We start from the raw sequence: 19827 nt of genomic DNA, 5'->3' as shown, positions 1-19827 counted from the left end.
TCCTTAGACCTCTATGGTTTGAGGGAGGGAGAGAGAGGAGAAGGGCCTGTGACTTACGGTGGGTGAGGTCATTGGGCACTTTAATTTATTCATGAATTAATACATAAAATAACAAAGAACTTTTCTACAGAGCTGGGGAGTCATTAGATGATCAGCTCCTGCATTTGGGGGGAACAGAATACAGTGTAAAACTTCCGGAATGAGTTTCAAGCTGGTAGTCATTTTGGTTATGAAGCTTGTGATGCTTAAGCTTGCGCTTTTCTTGCATAGACAACATACATTGGATCTGATCGCCCTGGATTTGGAGAAATATCAACGGCCTGCAATTTCAACAGCAAACTCCTTCACATAAGAATAAAAAATTTGGTATCAAACATAGATAGCTGTTTATGCTTATATTCAGCATCGCCAAATATTCAGCAGAATGTCAATTCAAAGCATTTAGAAGTCGGTGAAATATTGCGAACGCTGTTGCTGTTTTGGTGATTTGATTAGATAAGCTAGTTAAGACATGAGCACAAATCTTATGAATATATTGCAAAGAACCTATAGCGACTACAAACTCTAATTTCTATTTTTTGTTTCTGTAATAGAATGAACATCACATTATACTAGTTCCATAAGTGTGCAGAATGCAGTGAAAACATAACTTAATTCATTCTGTCAAAAAATAGCCAATGGAATCTGTAGAAACTTGTGACAAAAAATGTATTAAGCCCAAGTCCAAGCTATTCGGAGTCCAGACATTTCAGTCTGTACCTTCAAGATTTAGGCCAAGGTGGCAAGTGAACATCTCTCCATGGACATAAAAGTATATTTACTGTGCAAGCATATCTATAGGAAAGTTCTGTGAGGAAAGGTGCATATTCAGAAGCTTTTCGGTCCCCAAGTACCTGAGGTGTTTCAAAGCCTCCAGCATAGTGAAAATAGGAACCGACAATCAACACATGATCAGCATCACCAGTGGATGTCCATATGGAAATTGCCTTCGTCCAAAAACAACGATTTGAAAAACTAAAATTAAACAAAAGAAGAGTTAGAAACAACTAAAGTGGGATGAATAAAACATTGAGCATGATCCACATAGAATATTCAAAATAAACACACAAAACCAAAGTAGATTAACAACTGCAAAAAAGAAAAAAATACAAATGATGGTACTTATTTGCCATGCCACCGACCTGAAACAATACAAATGCCAAGAAAATTGAGTAACTGTTTCTTTTTGTTCCTTTGACCGTTAGAAATTTTGCAGAAAAGACTAAGGTGGAAATTTAATGGGCATCTGATAGTTGTGACTTCTGAGCATCACCAATTTTATGGTACATCAAGAGTTCGAACATGTGGGTGTGTCCCTTGCTCACATGGTGAAGTTGTGTTTAGTTCCTGGGGCATAACGAGGAATTGGGGTTTTAGATAAGGAGCTCAGTGAGCGAGACTGTTCTTTCCTTGATTGTACAAAGAGAAGGGAATTTATTCATCAAGGACATTGGGGGTTGCCTTCAGTAAATTTTGAACTTAATCAATACAAAGGGTGTCAAATAGCAAAATCATGAATAACCATGTTAAAGGATATGAACCGCAAGTTCTCAGCTGCAACATGAATGCACATATACCTCATTATAGCTAGACCTCCAGGTTTAAGAACTCTACACATTTCCTTGAATACTTCTAATGGTCTGGTCAAATAATCAACACTGACCTGAAAAAAGTCAATGATTTATAAGGGAAATGCTACGAGTAGAGCATCATCCATAAAGCAGACAACGATATGTAAATAATCAAAGAAAGTGAACCTGAACAAGTTATGTAAATGGCAAAAAAACGTGAATCTGAACAAGTTGATCACAGTGTACATGTTCTTCCCGACCCGTAACCTTATTTCATTAAATGACATAAAACCCATGAATTTACTTGGAATTATAATGATGACTTCTGTTAAATAAGTGCATTCTCCGATTATCAACTTTGAGCACAAACTCTATAAAGGTTGATAAGGGAGTTGTTTCTGAAACTTAATTTGGCTTTTGTGGGTTGACTTTGTCTAGCATTGGAAAAAAATGAGAAAAGAAACTTTTAGGGTAAGCAGCATGTATGTTAAAAATATTCAAAAAGCCAGGTGAATTGTGAGCTAAGAAAAGCTTAATTGCATCAATTCAAAAGGACTGATCGTGACCAAGTATCCTTTTGTTTTCACCTTTTTCCATATCATGACTAAGTATCCTTTTGTTCTCCACTTCTTTTCTTTCCTTTCCCCTCCTTCTTCTCTCTCTTCCCTCTTGCTGCCCATTGAACTAGTAAACACCAAGCTACAATAAGTTTTACATCATTCACCCAATCAAATCAAGCATAAGGTTGTTACTCCTTTCTACTCGAGAGACGTCGAAGGTCAAATTTGCTTCGCTCCTTTTCTGCCAAACCAGGAACTGCTTCACTTCATTCTTCCTCGAGGGGTGGCGCCACGTCTAGACGACACAGCTCTACTGTAATGAAACTGCCTTCCCTGAATCTGCCTTCCCACTCCTTTAAGTGTTCTCTCTCTCTCTCTCTCTCTCAACCCGTTGCTTTGGTTAGCAGATTAGAGTAATGTCCATCAATGGTAGTGAACAGCCTCCTCCGAAGACGGAGGAGCAGGAACAGAAAAAGTCGTTAGACAGTCATATTTCACCATCACCAGTGCCACTAAAATCGTACAGAGGATGCAAATGGTGATCATTGAAGGTAGACTGATGCCAAATTTGGTCTATTGAAGAAATATGTAACAACTGAAACAAGCCTTTGTTTCTGAAGGTCAAAAATGACTAAATGATGATAATATATTTAAATGCACTTAGCTCATACCATTTGTCTACTTGTTTTTTTTTCCTCTCCTCACCCATTGTTTCTTCCTACATGGTTGCCCTCAATCTGAACCCATTCAGTTTGTTGAACAAGAATAGTAGATGTGGAAGAGCATACAGTTTCAAATACGCATGCCTAAGAACAAATAACCTAACAACATGAAGCTGTGGGAATGGTATATATACCACATTAGTTATGATATCAAAAGACCCGCCTTCAAATGGAAGTTGTGGTTTCACATTTAGATCTTGAACCACATACTCTGTCAGAACCTGAAAAATGTCGTAGACATCAGAGAAAGCAAAAAAAACAAAAAAATCATTGTACCATGTAAATAGATAAAATCAATGCAGTAATAAAACTACCAAAAGCTTTAACCTGAAAAAAAAAATATCATCAAGGCAACCTTGCATAAAATTCCTTTAAAATTGCATTACATATTTTTTGCCTTCAATATAATTGGAAGATACATTTTTTTACCATGCACTAGTGTCCTTTATAGTAATATTTTGTTTGTTACATGTTATATTCTTACATCTATATTATGGCAAAAAATAATATGCGCTAGAAGACAATTGGCATATGAAACTTAATAAGGCTATAATTAATATTTTTTTTTCAGTAGACATATTTTAGATATATTAAAACGTTGTATTTGGTGATCTATACAAAGAACATGTATGAGAAAATGATAAACAAGTTCAGAAAACATGAGACGGCATCTTTTGTTTCCCTTCTTTGAAGATATATTGCATACAGAAATTTTTAGCAAAATCTTGCACATAAATATTTCTATGCATTTCTGGAACAAAATCCAAGACGTATCATCCCCAGCTTCACACAAAACTATGTGCTCCAGATAGAGGCATACAGAATTCTTCTTGAGCTCCTCGTCATTCATTCCCATTCCCACAATTCTCTCTTGTCTATAGCCACGAGGGTAATGGCTTACCTGAAAAATAGTCATAAAAACATAAACAAATGTCAGATACGTTAAGATAGTTGGCTATGGGTAAATTCAGCAACAGAGAGTTTAAAAGGTCATATACCCAACTGCTGCACATATCTAGCAGAGACACTCCTGGTGTATTGCTTGGAGGGAACACTAATGAGTAATAATTTGTGAGTGCATTAATGGCTGGATCATCTATGTGTGTCACAAAACGTGGAGCAGAATAGAATAAAGAATCCGAGGACCTGCCAAGAAAAATGACTTGCACATATCAATGACAAGTAGAGTAGACAACCAGAGGCCGAAATAGACAGGGACACATATCTAAGCATATTTTTTGATGTACTGTTTGAGAACTCTACAAAGTGATCAGATAGGTCAATAGATAAACTCGACACTAGGTTCTGGAAAAATCACCACGCCTACATGGTTATGAGCAATAACAAAATTTTGAAAGTGAGATCAGCCATTTGGGCTTCATTTCAAAAATATAAATCTCTAATGAGATACAAAAAGCACAGGGACAATGAGAAGACCTTTTTGAAAGAAATGGGAATAGAAGAGTGCTCGTAGAAGTAAGTAACAAAAGAGCGGAGTAAATGGAAAGCGTGAAGAATTTTTTGTATAAATAGGAATAAGAGTGCTCATAGAGCAATAATAATGCAAAATCAACGAAAATAAATAGTCCGGCAGAAGGAAAAACAGGAAACAGTTAGAATGATGCAATGAACAGAAGAAGGTTTGAGAAACAAAAAGTTAAGAAAAAACAGCAACTTGAAGAGCCCAGGCAACTATTATCTGCTTCGGTCACTTCTAGAACAATAGAAACAGAAAAATGTTTGCTTCGCGTCTTAAAAATTAGGCAAACACGTGCCACAAGCATGTTATATACAAATTCCACCACCATGAAGACGAGTTATGCAGGAGAAACATTGCATTGCTGGTCTTTACCAAATCATGTTTCTTAGTACATTAGCAATATTTAGTTTAATTCCAGTAAGCAAGGTGGAAACCGGCTTTTAATCTGTACGACAAGTTTGGGCGCAGAGTTGCATGATAATCAAATAGCCTCAGAAACTAACTCATTTCAGAAATTTAACTTGAGATCCTACGGACAAGTTTAAGATATTTACTCATCAAACCGTTGAAAATCTTCATCCTTGAAAGGAAACTTCTCTGGCCACTCCACATTCTTTAACACCTTGAGAAGAATCATAACAGCAGTTCAGTTTTTTGCTTTTTTGGTCATAATATGGGAAATTCATTAAACACAAAGAATGATAACAAGAAGTCAACTTTATGTAGCACATTTTAGTTGTAATGTCCCCGGAGAGAAGACAACTGCGAACAAGTTCTGGATCCACGTGCTAACTGCATAAATGGTGCACGTTAAGGGGAACCTTGTGAACGAATTTGCACCATGCATGAGAAAAATCGTCTCAAAGAATTCTATTTTCCTGCTATTTCCCTTTTTTGACTTGAATTGCCAATCGAAAGTCCATCATATTTCAGCTACATAATTCTTGCGACATTCATTGAACTAACAATTGACAGACGAACTTCCAGCATTTAAAAACTGTTCACGTTTATTAAGTATACCATTTCTCTTGTTTTAGTTCCTTCTCAGAACATATCCGCTTATGCCATTGATCATTTTTTGAGTGGGGAGGAAGGCGAATCTAACCCAGCCAGCCCAGAATCAAACTTCAGGATAATGAATTCTAACAATATGAAAGCATTGAGGAAAGATAACTCTCTACCTCTTCGATTTCGGATTTCTTAGGTCTAGCATAAGCTGAAAACGGGCTTCCTTCACCACCACCCATTACCATCATCACCAGCGGCAGAACTCCACCACCACCTACAATCAACCTTCTTGACACCCACAAAGAACCAACGCTTTCCTTTGCTACCAACTTAACGATTTTGCCAAATGGCTGCGATTTCATGCACCTCTTGTTAGCAGAACGAAGGGAACTGTTGCCGCAACGCGTTGTCTTCGCATTCCAACAAGACAAGAGGCCGCATGGTTTTAGTTGATTGCCTGTGGGAAGCGGAATCCTTGAGCACCAGCTAATAGCAAGTTCACTCAGCATCTCTGCTGACGTTTTGGGAGGACAACGAACTCAAAGACCAACATCGAAACTATCAGACTGAAAAGGAGGAAGGAATGGAATTGCTGGTACCTTGCTGGCTGAATATGAACCAGGCAAGAATTGGATGACGAAAATGGACTGGATACAGGAACAAGATTCACCAATAGCTTCTTCAGTCCAACGCCTACCCGGTTCTCCATCTATTTGGTTGTTCAAGGTCTACCCGTTTGAAACCTTGACACTCCTCGGGCACCTTGGATTAAACTGGGCCGTTTGGTGGGTTGAAATCGTTTTAATGTGGAAATTGCTTCTGAGTAAGCAGGATAAATTTTCAGCAATAAAATTGCAACTCATTTCTTTTTTATTTCTAGAATATGAAAAGGATGAAAATTTTCCGACCCATTCAATAGACTTTCAAAAATTTCCAGTGTTACAGAAGACATTGTAAATGGTCTCAAACTGGTGTTATTCGTTGCTTGGCGAAATGAACAAATGCACTATGTTTTGTATGAATCTTTTCTTTTTTACTTCAAAAAACTGCATCTGGGCAGCGTAGAACCCGTTTGTGTTTGTTTATTTATGTCAGAGATATCCTATTAATGACTGGCCTTTTATCAGCAGTTGGCCCAACCAGCTCTGCCAAACCCCTTGAGATGCATGGATCCACAAGACCGCAAGTGGCCCGCTCACAAGGTTCTAAGAACAAGAAACAAACGCTCCATTTCAAAGACGATAAATTATTTACGAGTTCAGACGGGTTGTCCCTTTTCCTATATCAATCATTTGTTTGATTATATACATTTATCTTCAATGAGCATTGCAGCCATTAAGTAATATGTTACTACATTAATGTCAAAGGGAAAAATATATGTTAGAAGAGAAACAAGTTTGATTTAGATTATACAAAATAACACAACAGGTATTTACAAAACAAAACATCAAGTTTTAATGATATAGAAACTATAAAGTTGGTTAGATGAAGGTTAATGGTAACATAAAAATCTTAATCTCATTGATCCCAAGTTCCAAGATTGCTTCGAACTTGGGTGTGGAGTGGTATACCTTCAGCTAGAATATCACATATCCACTGTTTATAATTCATATGAACAACACAATAAAGCGAGATCATGACTATGGGGTTCAACACATAGCTCTTTTTACTTTTTTTCATTTGGCATCTGATTATAAGAGTAGGTCCTACAGCTAATGAAGTTTTTTTTTTATTGTAATCAAAATGGACCTAAGGAATAATCGATACCCAATGAGGAAAAAAAAATGTATGTAAACAGGTGAAGTTTCATCCGCCCGTATGACTTCAATCAAACGAGCGACTTTTCTTCAAAAATTTATCTGAAATCAGCCCTTGAAGAAAGAAATTTCAAGAAAGAAAATGGAAAGTCGGGATCTCCGATTTTTTTTCTCATGCAATTTGAACACGAACCAAAAGAACCATGTCATAAATGTTCTCTTGTGAAATGTTCAACGACTAACATTCAACGATGTGAGAAAAATAAAAAGTGAATCAGTTGTAATCACAAAAACTTAAGTTCGTGTTCGAATGTTTAGACAGTTTCACTGTGGATCCAAAGTCGGTGTAACGGGGATGTCATTGGTGATCACGAACAAAAAGGTTAATGTTTGAATGTTGCGGATATAATATCTTACATAGTTTTATTGTGTTTGAATAAGACTGTTAGTAGTAGTTACAGCTACGTAGTTAAACTAATGTAGTTAATTGAGCTACGTAGTTAAACTAATGTAGTTAATTGAGCTACATAGTTAAACTAATGTAACTTCCCAGTGGTGGAGCCAAATGCAAGCCTGCCCACAAGCGGGCTGGCTGGTTGTCAACTAGAATGAGGCTGGATATAGTTGTTGGGCCGACCCCGGCCCCGACTCTCACCAAATTGGTACCATATTCACTTCATTTACCCATAATGCCCACATCAATCGAGCCAAAATCGAATTGATGACCGGACTCTCATCAACCTTCCCTGAGACTCGGGATGATCCGAATTGCAACTCAACTCATAGTAACCACTGTGTTTCACACACAACAACTTATGCAATTGTTTTGGTTCATACTTTCTCTCAAACACTCGATTTGAAAGTGAGACCTGGAAACAAGCATGTGGTTTCTCTTTTTTATAACTTTCACGATGGATTGATATTAATACAACCAAGTCTAGAGTGGGTTTTGCTCGAGCCGGGGGCTCGGCAGTTATGGCTAAGAAGCCAAAGCCCCGAACCCAGCCAGGACCCAACTACCAATCAATGGCCAGCACGGTCAAACCCTCGTCGCGCTACCGTCTCTGAGCCCTCCTCTCTCTCTTCTGTGTGCCACCGGCGAGATCATAGCAATTAAGGGAAGAGCGAGTGGGAGAGAGGAGAGGAAAGAACGAAGGAGCGAGAGTGGGGAGATCGGAGGACGGTCAGATCGCGAAATTCCGGCCGACGGGGTTCCGACGATGATGCAATCAGACGGCTCAGAAGACCAGGAGAAATGGCTCGCGGAGGGGATCGCCGGCCTGCAGCAGAACTCCTTCTACATGCACCGCGCCCTCGTAGGCTAAACCTTTCTCTCTCTCTCTCTCTCTCTCTCTCTTCCTTGTCATTTCACCGATGGTTGTGGCTTTGATCCGGAGTCTAACCCTAACCCTAATTATAGGACTCGAACAACCTTCGGGATGCGCTCAAGTACTCGGCGCAGATGTTATCCGAGCTCCGGACGTCGCGCCTCTCACCGCACAAATACTATGAACTTTGTAATTGCCGCGCCTGTTGCGTTTCGCATCATAATTTTAATGCTCTGCCTATTTATCTTATTCATTTTTTTCTTCAATGTGTTTACGCGAAGATATGAGAGCGTTTGATGAGTTGCGGAGATTGGAGATGTTCTTCAGGGAGGAAATTAAGCGGGGCTGCTCTATTGTGGACTTGTACGAGCTCGTGCAGCACGCTGGGAACATTCTGCCTAGATTGTAAGTTCTGAAATTCGATTGAATAGTTACCATCTATTGACACTATGCGAAGGCTTCCAAGCTTTACTGGTTTAATGATTTGGGTCCTTCTGTGGGTGGGTAATTCGTTCATCCCGGTTTTGAAAATGCCACATTAATATAAGCCTTCTTAATATGCCAAATTGGACAGTCTTGGATCCGTTTTGTTGCCGATGGAGTACTTTAGAAGCACGGACGGATGCGCTTTTTTTTTTTTTGTTTTTTTATTGTGATTGGAAGCTTGCTGCTTGTACTAAGTCAGCTGAAATTATTTTTGTCTAATCTTTGTAGATGTGGTGCAGCCAACAATTAGCCTCATCAGCTTTGATAACAACTTAGTAATTGACTGCGTTGGATGCTTTCATATACGCGTTTCATGCACAATATCCACAATATACAATGTTGATTAAGCCGTTTGAAGTTTGGTATTTACACTATGCGTTTGAGTTACACAGATCTATTCTGATAGTAAAATTTTGGGTCAGTTGCGCGACGGTTGAAACATTTTACAATAAAAATTTCGATTATATGATGTGCGTTTTGCTTCTGCAAAATAATTGACAATTTTCTAGGATATGACTTGCTCTGTTATTTTTGTGTTTAGACATTTTCTGAAACTCTCTGTTTATTTGAAAAACGAAAAGACTTAGAAAGGAAAGATGATGCACACTTAAGTTTAGTTTATTTATTTATTTATTTTTCGTATAAGGGTTTTATTTGTCATTTCTTAGGTATCTGCTCTGCACGGTAGGATCAGTGTACATCAAGTCAAAAGAGGCTCCTGCTAAAGATGTGCTGAAAGACCTTGTGGAGATGTGTCGGGGAGTTCAGCATCCTATACGTGGTCTTTTCCTGAGAAGTTATCTTTCTCAAATAAGTAGAGACAAATTACCTGACATTGGATCTGAATATGAAGGGTAAGATTGTTACAAAATATTCTCATGCTCCTCGCTGTTCACTGAGATGCAATATTGTTCAGAAGTGCAAGTTGGTGAATCTTTAGAATTTTTTTGTAAAATTTAATTTTGTTTAGAAAAAGAAAACGTAAAGACAATGTCTATACTTGTTTGTGCTGTGTGGATTCTCCCGGCTCTACTCCTCATGTTTTCTTCCTTAATAAAAGGTTTATGATTATGTAATATGTATACAGTATATATGTATATAATGTATGGAATACAATATCAACAAGATGCTGAAAATTGAAACAACTAAACAAAAAGGAAGGTGAAAACACTATAAATTGTGATAACAAATGTGTTTATTTATTTGTCAGAAATTAACTAAAAGATTAAGGAAAAAACCATTGATACTTGATAGATATTATAGGGCAGTGATTGGAGAAAGAGGGTTTTAAAGGTTGAATTGTTTCTAATAACCTATAAATTGCCTAAAACTTATCTTCCAATTTTTATGGTATTTGAAAAATTCTGAAGAAGTACCCAAAAGATATTGCAACTCCTTCTCATTCTTGTTTAGGGAGACTATTTGTTGGAAAAATGAAGTTTTAATGCTGTACTGTTAAGATGGTGATTAGAACTTTTCCATAGAAAGTCGCTGAACTGTAATGAAGAACAAAAAGAAATTTTTTGCTGATTGTGACTGTTCGAAGCCAATGGAGAGGTGATGCTATTGAATTATGTCTTCTTAAAAGCAGTCTTTTTTGGAAGAAAGTTGAGAAGGGAATATTAAATCATGATGCAGCTCAAGCTTGTTGAGAGCTGGAATTTGGAACTAAATGGCTTCTCTTATTGCAAAAAGTAATACGTAAGCCAAGAAAAGTCGGGTTTAAGAAATTTCTGCAGTTGTTGGTTCTCTTTATAGGACCCATTTAGTGGGTTGGTTTCTTATCCTGCAGCAAGCTGGACATAGTATCTGGTCATGATTCTGTGGTTTGAGATAGAGTAATGAAAATGGATCAAAACCTGCATCTTGAGTGACATGTTCAAAATGAACTTGCGCTATCGTTGATAGATGACTGGAGAAAATGGGGCATGTAGGATTTTGGACAGGTTTCTATGATGCTGATAACTTAGGAAGTACAAAGAAATCTTCTCATCCTTCTCCGCTGAAGTGCTTTGAGTGCATGCCAGCTTTTGAGTATTTGTCCTCTGTGTTGACTAGCTTCTTGTGTCTCAGGCATGTGTCAACATGAATCTTGTGTCAGATTCTTTCTTTGAGTTTTAATTCTTAAGAAAACCCGGCCTTTTATCTCAGTAGTTAGCATGGTCCTATTACATCAAGTATCAGATCCATTGAATTCTGGCATTCAACACTGCAATTAGTTAAAGCCTGTCTGAGCAAAATTGTTAAAGCCTATTTTAGCAAACTTATTATACAAACATGATTCGATAGACTGATTATGCTTACTATTAAATTTCATAGGAAGTCTATGATTTTACATCTAAAACATATATAGTCAGAATATATTGTCATGTCCTTTATAGATATCTTTTATAATAGTATACCTCTGTTGTATCATAAAAGTTGGATTGCATTTTCAGTTCCTTTCCTCCAATGCATTTTCATAAAAGTAGAGAATACTTGCCCAATCTGCTTAAATATGTCATGTTGCTAATACCATTAAATTCATGGTGACTTTATCATTTATCCATTTCTAAACTCTATGAAACTTTTCTCCTTTTCTCTGAAGGGGTGCTGACACTGTTATTGATGCTGTGGAGTTTGTGTTACAAAATTTCACCGAGATGAATAAACTTTGGGTGCGCATGCAACATCAGGTGTGTGTCTACATGTTAAGACCCTTGCCTTTCTTGACCATCCATGGGCATGCACATATTGGCTGTATTGGATATGTATGTTGGTTCTCTGTACAATCTTAGTTATGCTGATGGAGGTGTTTTAGTCATTTTGAATTACTGATATTGTTAGGTGATGGTGAGTTGAGGCTCGAAATTGGGATTTATGTCTGCAGGGACCTGCCAGGGAAAAGGAGAAAAGGGAGAAAGAAAGGAGTGAGCTTCGGGACCTTGTAATATAAGAAACTTCGAACTGCCTAAAAGTATGACTGTGGTATCTTGACATTTTCAACTAACAGTGACTGTCTTAATGGATGATATGTTTAGGTTGGGAAAAATCTGCACGTTCTCAGTCAGTTAGAGGGTGTTGACCTTGATATGTACAAAGAAACTGTACTGCCAAGAGTTCTCGAGCAGGTTGAAATGCATGTTTCTTCTTTTTTGTTATTGATGTGACTATATATGCTGATCCATTCTTTTGCTTTCACTTTATATGAAGATAATATGTATTCTTGTGACAGGTTGTCAATTGTAAGGATGAGATTGCACAATATTACCTGATGGATTGTATCATCCAAGTCTTCCCAGATGAATATCACTTGCAAACCTTGGAAACATTGCTTGATGCCTGCCCGCAGCTTCAGGTATATCATATTATTTTAGATGATAAAAGCATAGTACCAAAATTATCTCATGAACTCTGTCATTGGCAAAATATTCCCCTTCCCCTGGCTCCATGTTTCTTCAAAGTGGATATTTGCTTGAGCTTGTTGTTTGCCAAGCTTTAAAGCAAGAAAAACATGTTAGATGGGTGCAGCTGTAAATACGAAGATGCAGCATTTTTTGGAATTTTTGATGTAACTTCTCAGTATGAATTCAGCTGCTTCAGAAGGTTCAGCTAGTCCTTATTTTGAGCATGCTGTTTTGGGATCTGACCTTTTTATTAGTTTGAACATCAAAATTGGCACCTGATTATGGCATTCTCAGTCGGTAAATTTGAGTTTGATAATGGAGTTCTTGCTTTGTAATCTGGAGTTTCTTGGTGGAACTAGAAGCTGATTTGTGGTCATTTACATTTTTTATGTTTGTCATCCTAGAAGCTGATTTGTGTTCATCAATATTCTTAATGTTTGTTATCTCAGGCTCTTAGTTCGGTCTTTTCTTCTTAAGCTGCAAAAATTCATGCTCGATGCTGTTATCATTTAGGTTTTAAGCAACTGATACTCACAACATACAATACACATAGACACGCACAGACACAAACACACCCATATCACAAGCCAAAGTGGGCTCCATCAGAGGTTTTAAATAACATGTTCTGAATTCTGATCCAATCCTGCTAATATTTTATGACATTGAACAGATACTTGTTTATATAATTTTAGCACATTATTTTCTTGAAGATTAATTTTCTCACTGCAGCTTCAAAGAAGGAATTGATAAACATTAACTCACTCTGTTGGTTTCAGCCAACTGTCGACATCAAAACAGTGTTATCTCAGTTAATGGAAAGATTATCCAATTATGCAGCTGCGAGCACAGAAGTAAGTTGTTCATAATAGTTTTCCTGAAATCTTTGGCCAGGTTCACATGTCTTTTTTTTCTTTTACAGGTTTTACCTGAATTTTTGCAAGTTGAAGCATTTGCAAAATTAAGTGCTGCCATTGGTAAGGTATATTGCTGTAAAATTATTTCTTTAATCTTCATCATTTATTTTTAACTGTAAAGGTAATTGGTAGAGTTTGGGTATGTCACATGACATTATAGATTTCTTTACGTCATTCTATTCTTTGAGAAGTAGCTCTGGAATTCATAACAATGGTGATTGATATACGTCATTATCCAATTACGACTGTATTTTAGACAATGATTAGAATGATTCTGAAACATGGTCATGACTCATGAGTTTGCAAATGACACAGTTTTGGGAACTAAAATATTTGTATCTTGTTGGGTCAGCACTGTTTCTACTTTTTACATTCCAGTGGTTGGAGTTTGACATTTTTTTTGAGGATGCTTGATGATGTCTCTGTAATATATAATGTATTCATGATCCTGAACTTTAGTTTTCTTGCTATGTGCCCTTGTTGAATAATTGCTGCGCTATTAGCTTATCAATTGCTTTTCCATTTTAGCCTTTAAAACATTCTAATATTTCAATATCAGGTCATAGAAGCACAGCCAGACATGCCTATTGTTGGAGCTATAACTCTCTACGTATCACTTCTTACATTTACTCTAAGGGTTCATCCTGACCGACTTGATTATGTTGACCAAGTACTGGTAAGGAATGCAGATTGGATTTGCATGTATGTTATTATTTTTCTTAAATCTTGGCAATTGAGCTGTTTTTTATTTGCTTATTCATTTACAGGGTGCTTGTGTTAAAAAACTTGCTGGCAAAGGGAAGATTGATGATAGCAGAGCGACAAAGCAAGTTGTTGCACTTCTGAGTGCTCCCTTGGATAAGTACAACAATATTGTTACTGCACTGAAGCTCTCCAATTATCCACGAGTCATGGATTACCTTGACTATGGGACGAATAAAGTCATGGCTGTGTTTATTATCCAAAGCATCATGAAGAATAATACACAAATATCAAACTCAGAAAAAGTATGTCTCTTTTCTTTCAGGCTGGCTTCTAAGAATTCTGTCCTTTTTACGCTTCAATTTTGTTCTTTTCAGGTTGAAGCACTATTTGAGCTAATGAAGGGTCTGATACGAGATATTGATGGCACTCCTGATGATGAGGTGCATATCCAATAACTTCAATTTTTTTCGCCTTAATGCAGGATCCTCCTCCTCCTCTTTTTCTCTCCCTCTTTCTGTCTTTGGTTTTTAATGATTCACTTGTTTGGTTTATACTTTTCCTCATCCCTGCACTTAGTGTGATGCTTTTGTACTAATTTCTATTCATTGTAATAGGATGTTGGTCTGCTTATAATTTTTCTCCTGTGTAGCAGCTTGATGAAGAAGATTTCAAGGAGGAGCAAAATTCTGTAGCCCGACTCATACACATGTTAATGAATGACGATCATGAGGAAATGATGAAGGTAAACAGATGACAAGGAAAACTGTTGGACTATTATTTATAGGTCATAAACGGAAACAGAAGGACCTTATGTGGATTGTGGAACCGTTGATAGTCTTCCGATTGCATCTATGAGTAGTTTTTTTTTTTTAAAAAAAAAAAAAAGAAAAAAAAGAAAAGAAGAAGAAGAAGAAAAAAACTAGTTGTCTAGCTGTTATTGCTTTCTTTGTTTCCTTGTGTTTTTCCTTTTCCTTTTCTGTTGTGTGTGTTTCTTTTGCATCAATAAGTTGACACTTCGACTGTTTTATTCTATGGCAATTCAGATCATAACTACCGTAAAAAAGCATGTCCTCCAAGGTGGTCCAAGGCGGCTCCCTTTCACCATTCCACCCCTTGTATTTTCAGCTCTTAAGGTGAGCCCTTTACTATCTTTCTTTTTTAGCAAGATATTCAACCTAGTGAGAAGGTAAAATTAACTTATTCATTCTATGATTCTTTATATACATAAAATATTTGGTAACTGGGAAAAGCATCCTGTGTCCAAGCACAGGGAAATAACAATTTCATTAAACCATGGAAAGCAGGTGTTTTCGTAATTTTACCAAATTCCATTCAACCACCTTTGCAGCAAACATGCTTCGTGGAAGTTCCTTAGAGAGTCTTTTCTCACAGTAGGCCAGCTTGTGAAATTCAGTGTGCTGAGTTTTTAATGAACTCATGCTTGACTTGGTTCTTGATGCATTTGCAATCTGTTAATGAATAAGATTTCAACTATAAGAAAGAAGCACAAATAATGCTTGTTCAGTTATGTGGTCGGTTCACTGCCCACACCTACGGTTACTCTCCAGTAATTCCTATAGGCTTTCTTAATGGCTTTGCTATGTTCTAAAGATTCTTCCATCCAGCCTAAGAGATAATCAACAATCACATTACTTGCAGAAGCTGGAAACTGGAAGCAGTATTAAACATCCTTATTAAACTATGACATGCTGAATGTTGACTTTTACACACCCCCAGTATCATTTAGGGGGCATGTATTTATGCATGTCTATACCTGAAACATATACTTCTATCTTGTAGTTTACATGCATGAAGGGACACATGAGTGTCTATTGACATATAAGCATGCACATATAGGCTGTGGGAGACCTTATATATTGTATTTTGTTGTCTAGAAAGATGTAGTTCTTGTGCTGATGCGATCAATAGCTCTAAAGAATTGGTTATTTTGTTTTTTATTTTTTTTAAAAATCTCACAGGTGTAATAACACATGTCAGTTTTCGCAATGCACATGGCATAATTGATAGAACATAGAAGTATATTTGGTTCCTTGTTATGACAATATATTTTGATTGTAAATAATGGAAAATATTGCAATTCCACATATTTGTTAGCATGTCTCGCTTACTTCTTGTACATGTACTGGTTCTGGACTTGCATCTTCATCAGTTTGTAGTGTAGGAGACATCTCAGATGTGCAAAAAGCAACCATTTTCAAGTTTCAAGTTTTAATGAACTTGTTGAAATTCTTGTATGGTATATAATTTTTTAAAGTTAATAGATCCTGCTACAATGATGTGCCCATGGAAATTCGTTAAACAATACTTTCTACTATTGTATAAATTCACTTTCATGATTCATTCTGCAGTTGGTAAGAAGCTTACAAGGTCAAGAAGGGCAAGGAGCAAGTGAAGAGGGGGATGTGACACCAAAGAAAATTTTTCAGTTATTGACTCAGGTAAACAATGTTGTGTTGTACTCTTCCATCATATTATTGTGAATAACATCTTGGAGACTTGTCACAATGAGATACACAAAGTAAAAGACTTGATAGTGGTATCTGGAGTATTACTTGTAATAATAGATGCAAGAAATATATGTAAAAACTTAAAGCGACATTTGAGTGATGACCTTTTGCAGATTAAGTTTCATTAAGTATGTAAAAAAAAAGGTATAGATAATAGGAAAAAAAGGTCTTCTGCTTGTTGTACCTAAAGGAAAAAAGTTAATTAGACTACTTTTCTGGATTCTTTGTTGATCATCCATCTATAGTTATTGTCATTTTGGTCTCAGCTTTAATATTTTCAATCATTGGGAGTCTGTCCTACGCTTCATTGTTCATCTGTAACTATATGGTTGCATGCCTCTATTCTTGATGTTTGTAGGTGCTAATTGTATGTTGATCAATTTAATCACTTATTAATTGCAGATAATAGAGGCTTTGTCACTAGTGCCTTCTCCAGAACTGGCATTAAGGTTATATTTGCAGTGTGCAGAGGTATACGGTGAAAGTTATTTCAACTATTTTTTTCTCCATTGTATGACAATTCGTTTTATTCAAGCATCCTTTGGTTTCACTGTCCCAGGCTGCAAATGATTGTGAACTTGAACCTGTTGCATATGAATTTTTCACTCAAGCATTCATTTTATATGAAGAAGAAATTGCGGTAATCTTCTTAAGTCTTCAGAGACAAATTTATGAGTTTAAGGCACTGTGAAGAATTCATAGTTCCATTCCTATGGCTTGATTTTTCTATTTTTTTCTTCTTTATATCAAAATTTTTCCCCAGTTCAAACATAAACCAAGATTCTCTCTTCAACAGGATTCCAAGGCTCAGGTGACAGCAATGCATCTCATTATAGGGACACTTCAGAGGATGAACATATTTGGAGTGGAGAATAGGGACACTCTTACTCACAAAGCCACTGGCGTACTGCTCTTACTTTGCATCTTTAAGAAATCCTCATGCTTCGAACACGGCTGGCTTAAGTGTTCATGTTTACTTCTTTTTTGTGCAGTACTCAGCTAAACTGTTGAAGAAGCCTGATCAATGTCGTGCAGTTTATGCTTGCTCGCATCTCTTCTGGGTTGATGACCAGGATGGTGCTAAGGATGGAGAAAGGTTATTTTCCACTGAAATGCATCATGCACATGCTTACCTAACACTTGACTCATTATGCCTAACCCTGATGCAATTAAATGAAAAATGACCATGGGACTCCAAAGGAATCACCCTTTTGTAAATCATTTGGTTGATTTTGGGGTTAGAAAAATCATTTGCATTTCTCAAGTTCAAGTTGTTATGCTACAGCTTTGATAAATGTGTAAACTGAAGTTGTTAACCTTTCCAAAAAAAAAGAAAAAAGGACACCCTTGAGCCTATAAACGCTCTCTTTACTTTAAAAATACTGTCACCTTTGTGGATATTATAATCCATTGAATATAGTTAATCTTTTAAAAAACTAGTTAAATGTTACATATACGGGCATGATCTTTGTCACAAGTTTTTTCAAATTGTTGTTCCCCAAGAAAAAACAAAAATAATCTGGGAAGTTTTCAAAATTGGAAGACAATAAGAACAGTAGAGCAAGTTATGAAGTAATCCTTTTCCGACATCTCTTTTTGCAAAAATATAAAGAACAAATGGGATATGGCACATAGAAGTGTCTACATATCACAACATGTCGAAGACTCGAAAGAGGGTGTACGTAGCAAGAAAAACATTGGGGTGAGAGTCGTGGCATGGATGACAAAATTTAGATTAGTTCTTCAGGAGTTTCATGTCTAAGATATGCTTTGTTATTATGTTATTGAGATCTATATATTAAGATATTTAGGCATTTCCTCTTCGAGTAAAGTCCTTGATTGCTTTTTGTTTCTAGGGTTCTTCTGTGTTTGAAGCGTGCAATACGGATTGCAAATGCTGCTCAGCAGATGGCAAATGTGACACGTGGAAGCAGTGGACCCGTCACATTATTCGTTGAGATTCTGAACAAGTATAACTGCAACAAATTTCTTTGCTTTTTGTGGATATCTTGTTCTCTCTTTTGTCCTTTGAACACAGTTATTTCTTGATAGGAAATATTGTCATAGCTGATTGGAAATGTTCTCATAGCTTACCATCTGGAAATTCATGATTTCAGGTATCTGTATTTCTTTGAGAAAGGAAATCCCCAGATCACGAGCACAGTAATCCAGGGATTAATTGACTTAATAACTAATGAGATGCAAAGTGACAACATTGCCCCAGATCGATCAGCTGATGCTTTCTTTGCTAGTACTCTCCGCTATATTCAGTTCCAAAAACAGAAGGGTGGTACGATGGGGGAGAAATATGGGCCTATCAAAGTGTGATTCATCGACTGGTTGTACTTTCAGGAGTTTTTCGAATTCATGTACGGCAGGACACAGCTCCATCAACCAGATGGTAGCAACGGTATTAAGCCACCATTGCAGGTGGTCCAAAGCTGTTAAAAGATTTCTTATTGGATAGGTGCAAAAGTTGATGTGGTGGCAGCGGAAGAAGGTAATCTTCTGAGTTTGCAGTACGATCCTCTTTCCTTTTTCGGAGGTAAAGGTGGGGAGAGTGGCCAAGCTGTCCATTTTCAATGCTAATGTTGTACAGTGTTTTGTTCTGCAATTTCTTCATGGAATAATGTCCTGGCTTTTTGGGGAAGCAACACAATCATTCAACTAGTGTATCATGTTTGAAGAGCTTTCGAGTGTTAATCAAATATGTTGCATTTTTTTCAAGTGACTACTGAGGGGATGGATTCTCAATCCGAAATATGACTTGACATTAAGCATGCCTTGCTTCCTTTAGATGCTTTCACGCCAACATAGATATGGGTCATCCTGGCTGCTCTTACATCATCAAAAGCACACTTCTCTTGTTTGCTTGCCTTTCTTTCTTTTTTTTTTTTTGGGCGGGGGTTCTCTTCATGAGCATAGCAGGAGATTCGAGCGCAAATACATGCCTCTTTCCACTTTAGGTATGTTTAATTTCCAAATTTGCTCAACTGTATATACCTCAAATGGTACAAGAGTGATATAATCTGTCATTGTGCCTTATAGCTCTGTTCTTCGTAAAAGCATTTCCGAATTCTGGGATTTGCCTGCTGCAGGAACTTTTGTAAGTGGGGTGGTTGGCGTCAGAATCTCCTTTGAATTGAGAAACCACCATATTTTTCTCACGTTGTTCCATGGAATACACCACCTTTTCAGTCCTTATGAATTATGATCTATGTGATTGGTTAGTGGAAATTAACTTTTGAACATCAAAAATCTAAACTAATCTTGTTCCATGGAATACACCACCTTTTCAGTTCTTATGAATTATGATCTTTGTGAGTGGTTAGTGGAAATTAAC

At 37.0% G+C, this 19827-nt stretch overlaps 2 protein-coding genes across 3 annotated transcripts; one reads left to right on the top strand and one right to left on the bottom strand.

Moving 5' to 3' along the window:
• Positions 1 to 76: 76 nt before the first annotated feature.
• Positions 77 to 6075, bottom strand: LOC116260347 (uncharacterized). The gene is made up of 8 exons (XM_031638616.2): positions 5554 to 6075; positions 4927 to 4994; positions 3891 to 4038; positions 3713 to 3793; positions 3027 to 3113; positions 1617 to 1702; positions 894 to 1014; positions 77 to 320 (listed from the first exon to the last, which is right to left on the bottom strand). Exons 1-8 carry the CDS (start codon positions 5887 to 5889, stop codon positions 246 to 248), a joined length of 1002 nt encoding a protein of 333 aa, XP_031494476.1. The 5' UTR covers positions 5890 to 6075; the 3' UTR covers positions 77 to 245.
• Positions 6076 to 8189: 2114 nt separating this feature from the next.
• Positions 8190 to 19211, top strand: LOC116260337 (vacuolar protein sorting-associated protein 35B-like). 2 transcript variants are annotated; one of them, XM_031638592.2, is made up of 22 exons: positions 8190 to 8453; positions 8558 to 8654; positions 8747 to 8870; positions 9620 to 9805; positions 11539 to 11626; positions 11821 to 11877; positions 11972 to 12061; positions 12166 to 12288; positions 13114 to 13188; positions 13257 to 13316; positions 13811 to 13927; positions 14019 to 14258; positions 14331 to 14396; positions 14606 to 14698; positions 15000 to 15089; positions 16326 to 16415; positions 16887 to 16955; positions 17044 to 17124; positions 17281 to 17388; positions 17477 to 17580; positions 18341 to 18454; positions 18602 to 19211. In XM_031638592.2, the coding sequence occupies exons 1-22, from the start codon at positions 8358 to 8360 to the stop codon at positions 18810 to 18812; spliced, it is 2379 nt and encodes a 792-aa protein (XP_031494452.1). In that variant the 5' UTR covers positions 8190 to 8357; the 3' UTR covers positions 18813 to 19211. The 2 variants fall into 2 exon arrangements, with proteins under 2 accessions (XP_031494452.1, XP_031494462.1); XM_031638602.2 differs by having other exon boundaries at positions 8192 to 8453; positions 14609 to 14698.
• Positions 19212 to 19827: the final 616 nt, after the last annotated feature.

This window comes from Nymphaea colorata, chromosome 1, assembly GCF_008831285.2.
Source record: "Nymphaea colorata isolate Beijing-Zhang1983 chromosome 1, ASM883128v2, whole genome shotgun sequence".
In the NCBI taxonomy this organism is placed as follows: domain Eukaryota; kingdom Viridiplantae; phylum Streptophyta; class Magnoliopsida; order Nymphaeales; family Nymphaeaceae; genus Nymphaea; species Nymphaea colorata.
Note: the sequence above shows the minus strand (reverse complement) of the source record. Positions and strands in the feature narration are given on the sequence as shown.